The sequence below is a fragment of the Medicago truncatula genome, chromosome 2 (assembly GCF_003473485.1).
Source record: "Medicago truncatula cultivar Jemalong A17 chromosome 2, MtrunA17r5.0-ANR, whole genome shotgun sequence".
Classification (NCBI taxonomy): domain Eukaryota; kingdom Viridiplantae; phylum Streptophyta; class Magnoliopsida; order Fabales; family Fabaceae; genus Medicago; species Medicago truncatula.
Window position 1 is genome coordinate 1,122,966 of NC_053043.1, and position 7,251 is coordinate 1,130,216.

The window sequence follows — 7,251 nt, forward strand, 5'->3', positions numbered from 1 at the left end:
TATTTTTAATACTCAATCCTTGCTAGAGGAATGCTATTCCTTACATGGTCACATGTTCTCCAAGTTGAGAGAATAATGCTTATTTTTTTCATTTATTAATATATTTTGGGTTCTAAGTTCAAATGCACGTACTCACTCTCCCCCTCTCTGCGAAGAGCTTCCCTGGCTGCTTGACTCTGTCTGCTGTGAGTGCTCCTTGCTACTGCATACATTGCGAAGTCATTCCTCTGCACGTTCTCGGTCCTTCTTAATGAACCTATTTGAGATATTGTTGGTTTGTTGATTTGATTAAGACTCTTGACTAGCATTTCTTTCGAATACTGTTTTACAGCGGCAACTTGTACATTTAAATCAATCTCAGGGAGCGCATTCAAATGATATCCAATCTATTGTTTCTAAATGTTTTCTTTTTAACCCATAAATTAGAGTTTTATTTTTCCCACCCTACTACCTTCTCGCGCGCCCTACAAAATTTCCAAAAATACCCCTTGTTAGTGATATCCAGACAAAGAAATCCGGACCAGATGTTATGTGCTTTTTTGTGTCTTCTTTTTTTATGTCAAGGGTCTTTGTTGACCGTTATATGAACCCCACACAAGCTGCAATGAAATTGCAGGGTTCATATGAACGGTCAACAATGACCATGACACCCCTAAAGAATGAAGGTATTTGTTGAAGATGAAAGCCTATTTATAGCTTAAAACAAGTCCTAGGTCATTAGTATAGTCAATGAAAACGTATTAGTAGTCAGTGGCGGAGCCAGAAAAAAATGTCAGGGTGGGCCACTAAAATTAACTATTGAAAAATTGTTTAAAGTCTCGCAAATTAGATCTATAATTGAATTATTTAAATTTTTCGGGTAGGCCACTACACCAATTTGCAGGAATTTGGATCAACCGAAACCTAAAATCAACATAAAATTGTATAAAATCTCGCAAAATAGACCTATAATTAAATTATTTAAATTTTCGGGTGGGCCACTACACCACTTTGCAGAAATTTGGATCAACCAAATCATAAAACCGACACAAAATTGTATAAAATCTCGCAAAATAGACCTATAATAATTGATTTTTTAATTTTTCCGAGTGGACCGTGGCCCACCCCAGCCCATGAAGGGCTCCGCCACTGTTGGTAGTTGTAACCGTCCAAACCTACATTAATGGCTCTCTTTCAAAAGAATCCAATGTTGAAGCTTTCTGGATTATACATTATGGAGCGTCCTTAACCCTACAAGAAGTGTCAACTTTTCTCTCGTTCACCATTATCGTATTAATTCGGAAAATATATTCTGGAAAACAAAGGTGCATTCCAGATTTTATTTTCCGGAATGCATCAGTGTCATGGCCGGTGGTTTGCACCACATGTTTTTGTCGGTGGTTAAGTCAAAAAACGAGTTTTACCACATTTTTTGACTACATTTATGACCTCCCAACCGTTTTTGACCCACCCACTCCCTATATAAATAGTCTTCTAAACCCCACCATTTCTCACACCATCCTCTTCTTCCTTCTACATCCATGGTTTTCCATCGCTGACCTTTCATAGATAAGGGTCTCGTTGAAAACTTTCAGGGTTTGTATGAACGGTCAATGAGGATAGAACCGCGCTGCAACGAAGTGCGATTCATCTGAGGGTCATGTGGGTCAGTGTGGTTCTTAGCTTGGCCTGTCTAGGCGTAAGTTTGAGCACCCACTACCTCCCTCAATGACATTGTTATCTTCTTCCCGCCCTCCTCTTCACTCCTCCTCCGGTTGCCCTCCAATAGGGAAACTATTGTTATGTCCTATCACATAGCAGTGATGAGGCTCTTAGGAGATTAGAATTAGGCTATTAGGAGATTAGAAATAGATTTAGGATCTTATGTAATAAGCCTAAAAAGCTTGAAAGTTATTATAATGTATTGTTCATATATTAATAAAAATGAGTTGTTTTTATGTTTGTGTCTTTTTATTTCTGTTTTTTATTTTATTTGCATTTTATTTTACGAATTTTAAAGCTTAAAATCGTAAAAGTTCTGGAAAAACACCATTCTGAATTTTAAAATCCGGATACATCTGTAAAATTCTAACAACGTAATCCGGAAAACGAAATTCGAACCAAGAATAAAAATGGAAAAAATAGGGCGCGCAAGGAAAGGCATAGGTGGAAAAAGTAAAACTCCATGAATTATGTTCCAACTGGTTGATTGAGACAAGTGGTTAAATGGCTTAATTTTTATAAGTTGCTTCGGGAATTCAGCGGTGAACATACTTGCATGACTTGATAGTAATAATAGTCATAGGTCAAATGAGGTTGGACTCTGTTAGTTATAGGTAAAGAGCTTGTTTTCATAAACACTTGGTGTGAGTTTGTATAGCATTGAATTTGACGCAGCCGTGCGTTTAAAGTGAAGCTTACATTTCTAACTTCACAAAATCATGGCAACAGTGGCATTGGGACACGATAACGTTAACTTAAACACATAACCAAATAAGCTATTAATGTATGTTTGGTATCACTAATGTATAGATGTTAATGTAATAAAGCATAGTTTTTCAAAAATTCACTGTAATTTACCGTGATACCAAACATAAATTTAATGAAGTGACTAGCATTAATTGAATTTCACAATAAAATTCTGAACAGTGAAAATGTTCTTTCATTGTCTTGATGTTGCTCATGTGACGGTGTTCCTCTTAAACTCTGACAGGTACAAAACTTAATTTACAGAAATTATAAGATGGTTTGAATTGAGCGTCATAGAGGTTGATTGACAAGGTGGTTATGAATTTATTATGGGTTCAAATCTTCCTACTAATAAAAATAACGATTAACCAATACTTGTCATTCAACGAAGCTTAATCATCGTTTTAAACCATGCTTGTCCCGCAATTACAATGTCGAAATAAAAGGAGCAAATTACTCGGTATCTTCATTAATTTACTTTAAAGTTAATTCTTTTTTTAACTGTTTTATGTCTTAAGTTGATCCTTGTACTTTTTTTTTTTAAGGAAAGTTGATCCTTGTACTTAACAAACCTCTTAGAGTAATTTTGGAAATATACGAGTCCATTTGTATATAAAAATATAAAAAATAAATAAAAAAATCACAAAGTATGATGGAACTATAACCATTCCTCTACCTTGAAATAGATTTCTTATATTTCGTTTTAGTTAATCTTATTTTTATTCTTTTACCAGTAGTTTTAGGTACCGTTTGACCCGACTTTTTTTTCCAGTTTTTTTACATTTTTAAGAAGTTAGGCCAAACCCAATATTAATATTATATTTAATTTGTTTTTTTATTCCATTTAATTTTTTTTTTGAACCGGTCCATATAATTTTTTTTAAAGGAGGATCAATTTAATTTTATTATCTATTTTTGAAGGAATTTTATTATCTTTTTATCACTTATATATTTAATTTTAATATCGTTTAATTATCACAACCTCACAAATATTTTTATTCATGTTATCATTGAATGACACCAAATATTTTTATTCTCTTTCTTCAACCTCAAATACACACACATTAGCGTTTAGAGTAATATTTTATGTCTGTATGTCTGTTTTTTTTTTGTTACGCTAATGCGTATAATTTTTTCAATGTTGCATAATGCGTACAATTATTATTTTTATAAAATTTTGATTTTAATTAAAAGTACTAGTATAGACGCCTAAAAAAATTATACTTATATATATTTTACACATTTATATTGTAACAAACTATGCATATCTTTTTCTTATTAAAAAAACTAAACATATCTTTTTCAATGACACCAACAATGTAACAAATATAATATCATATAATATAAATTCTTATCTTTTTAAATGACACAAAAAAAAACAACCTATTCTGTAGCTTAGCTCAGTTGATATAGACAATGTATTAATATATGCAAAGTTGTGAGTTCGAACCCTAGACACCACCAGAAAAAAATAATAAATTCAAAGTTACATGTACAATATTTTGTCAAACAACTTTTAACTTAAAAATAACTTTAGAACTAAAAAAAATAAAGAAACTAAACAGCTTTAGCTTTTTCCTTAAAGAGTTTTATTTTAACTTTGTTTTAAAGTAGCTTTTAGATCGAAAAAAAGTCTGGCCAAACGGTACCTTTTTAGATGGAAAAACATGATTATGGAACAACAGCAAGTGGATGTGCCTTGCGTTCAAAGGACTTCAGACTTCAATACTTGATTCTTAAGTGTAGGGAGTGAAATGCATGTTCGCAACAAAACTTCCAATTTGATAATATAAATTGAATATTGGTAGCAAAAATATTTCTAAGTTCACAAAATTTGATTCTTAAGTTACGGACCATACACGCCACATCCCTGCTAAAAATACATTCATCAACTCTACTAAAAATGCATCTGAAAAACTCCAATACTACATATTACTGTATCACTACATCAAGGTAGCCTCCAAAGTAAATTGCATCCACACCATATCTTGTAATCTTTAACATTCTAAGTTGTTTACTACGATCATTCAACATCTGAATCGCCAGGCCCATCAATGTAGAGTTCAAAATCATCCTCAGAACCCCATCTGCAAACCAGGTTCAGTCGAAACGTAGCCATCATGTTTCCCATCAAACGCTGTCAAAAGCAGCAACAATGTCAGCCACAATAAACGTTGATGATGTACATACCATAATAATAGTGCTAATTGAGGAGCGCTTATATGCTTATTGATAACCCAGACTATTGAGAATTTAACAAGGAAACAAAACCATAAGCAGCATTATTTTTAAATGAACATCACCCACCCACACAAGAAAAAATCAATGGTGGTAATGTGAACAATCAAAAGGTCGCTGCATAAAAATGAAAGATGTTGGGAGGAAAAAATTATATCAAATTTTCCAATGTTCACAATCAAAAAATCATCCCACTCCACTTCGTTCTTATCTTTGACCTAAAATTAGTGAAGACTAATATGGTAGAATAACCCATGGGCAGGAAGTAGTTATTAGGTTGAAATGTGAGTCATCCCTAGAGTAGCGCAACTTCAACTTTTGAAGTCCTGATATTGCAAGTTTGATTGGGACACATTTATGTTCGCCAACACATGGCACAGATGATTTAGGTAATAACAAAACTACTAACCAGTATACGAGATGCTTCAGGTGACAAAGGCTTTCCCTCCTCACAAACAACAAAGTCAGAAACAAGCTCCACAACACCTGTGAATTTTGGAAACGTCGATCATTAGTCTTCAATTGGCAGGTTCACTTAAAAAATAATTAGAAAATAATGCAGTCTATAGTGTACCTTTATTTAACCGAACAGGCATGCCTTGCTTCCGGAGAAAAGGTTCCATATCATGTGTGAACTGCTCTAAAGGACCCTCCTTGAGTTCAACCTGAAACAGTCATATCTTGAAAGTATGAGTTTTATTTACTAAATATTCAACACATACCAGATGCATGAGCAACTATAGGATATGTCAAGGTGAAATAGTTTCTACCTTTATAGCACCAACACTTATAATTGAACGAGTGTCTGGCATCCTATACAACACCGACATGTGACTACATTCAATTATATCATTTTCTTAAATCATCACCGGTGTCGACATGTCAGTGTTGTTTCGATGTCCGTCTAGGTGCTTTGTAGGTTTCTACTAACAAGGCATTTGTATAAAAATAAACATTAAGTTAATAATGAACTAGATTCAACCTACCTTTTCAGTGGCAATGCTTCCTGTTCTTGCGAAGTCGTATCCCTCAAATTCATTAAACAGCCTATAAATAGCATCAATAAAAAATCAGGTTAACGAGATGAGACATTTCAAGCATCTCAAGTAAACCTCCCTATTGAAAAAGGTTAACAATCCAATGTTTTTTCAAGCAAAATTTTCACCCCAAAAACATGTTTAGCATATCAACAGCATATCAAATTACCAATTGAATATCAGCTACTATAAGAAGACAGTTACATAGACAAAGAACACATGCATATATGCTGCACAGGTCAATAATGGTACATTAAATTTGCTCATTTTTATGCATAACTAAACTTGCAGTTCAAAAATCAATTACCTTTCAACTTCTTCTTTAGATAAATTCGTAAAAATCATTCCAGCATCTCCACGCAATAGCTGTAACAAAAAAAAAGTACAATAAGAAAATATTCATAAAATATGCGATGGGCTGTTTGTTACAGCTTTTTTCATGAAAAATCACTTTTTGAAAACAAAATAATCACTTATACAAGTTTTGAATCCTGTTACAGATTTTCAAAAAAATCTAAAAACTGCTTCATTTGAGAAGCTTGTCAAGGTAGTTTATGAAAAAACAATTGGTGAAGACGTAGTTTTAGCTAGTGAGAACTCATGAATTAACATAAAAGATTATTTATTTGCATAAGCTATTTTTTCATATGATAAAAAAAAAAAATCAATCCAAACAGCCCCTTAGTAGCTTCTCAGAAAATCATTTTCAGAACTAATTTTACGAAAGAAAAACACAATAATTATCATTCTAGTAAACTAACACAGAGCAGCTTCTGCTTTTCTTAAAAATCTCCAAAAACTAATCAAAATCACATTTTCATAATCCATAACAAACAGGCTCTAAATAAAATAAAACAAAACATCAGAACAAGATTGCAAGGCAAGACAAAACAACCTTTGAAACCTTATGAAGATTGGGTTTGATTTCATCAGAAGAAGAACGACCAATAGCAACTTGCATCACTTTGTTAGATCCAAGAAAAAACTTGCTACTTGATTGTAATTGTTCCCTGAACTCTTTCAATTTCGAATTTCTCATATTCTGAAAATTGAAAACGTAAATTGAACTGTATTTTTCAGCTGCATCTCTTATTCCATTAATTATCAATTCTTTGTGACCTCTTCCTTTTTTCGTTGTCTTTGAAAGTGTAACTGCAATATTAACATATTCATCGTCAACATCATGGTTTGTTATTCAATTCAAATCATGATTGTTCGAATGAGTAGAAGACATAACATAATCATACCTTGTTTGTTTCTCTTAGATTTTGGCATTTTGAACTATGGAGGCTGCTTTGCGACCTCGATGTGACTGTGAAATTTTTGTTTCTTAAACCCTAATTTTGATTTTGCAAGGATTAAGAAATGAACTTGTAGGATGTGTCTCGCGGGGTTCGGGTTGGGCTTATAAATGGGCTTTTTCAATCTATTTCAAAATGGGCTTTTCAAACTTATACATACGTGAAATTGCCTTCTCACGTACAAAATTGCTCATTTCCACGTGAACCGACGAAAATAACTTCAACGT

At 33.0% G+C, this 7,251-nt stretch overlaps 1 protein-coding gene across 1 annotated transcript; it reads right to left on the reverse strand.

Moving 5' to 3' along the window:
* Positions 1 to 4,207: 4,207 nt before the first annotated feature.
* LOC11418824 (mRNA turnover protein 4 homolog) lies at positions 4,208 to 7,118 on the reverse strand. Its single transcript, XM_003593048.4, has 7 exons — positions 6,971 to 7,118; positions 6,619 to 6,875; positions 6,031 to 6,089; positions 5,673 to 5,733; positions 5,261 to 5,351; positions 5,096 to 5,172; positions 4,208 to 4,585 (listed from the first exon to the last, which is right to left on the reverse strand). The coding sequence occupies exons 1-7, from the start codon at positions 6,996 to 6,998 to the stop codon at positions 4,472 to 4,474; spliced, it is 687 nt and encodes a 228-aa protein (XP_003593096.1). The 5' UTR covers positions 6,999 to 7,118; the 3' UTR covers positions 4,208 to 4,471.
* Positions 7,119 to 7,251: the final 133 nt, after the last annotated feature.

What these genes read in the sequence shown, in the direction of transcription:
- LOC11418824 (XM_003593048.4), bottom strand. Translation starts at nt 6,998, where the DNA reads ATGCCAAAATCTAAGAGAAACAAACAAG. An exon ending in ATCTAAGAGAAACAAACAAG is followed by an intron (nt 6,876 to 6,970) that starts GTATGATTATGT and finishes TTAATATTGCAG; the next exon opens with TTACACTTTCAAAGACAACG. An exon ending in GAAGCATTGCCACTGAAAAG is followed by an intron (nt 5,352 to 5,672) that starts GTAGGTTGAATC and finishes TGACTGTTTCAG; the next exon opens with GTTGAACTCAAGGAGGGTCC.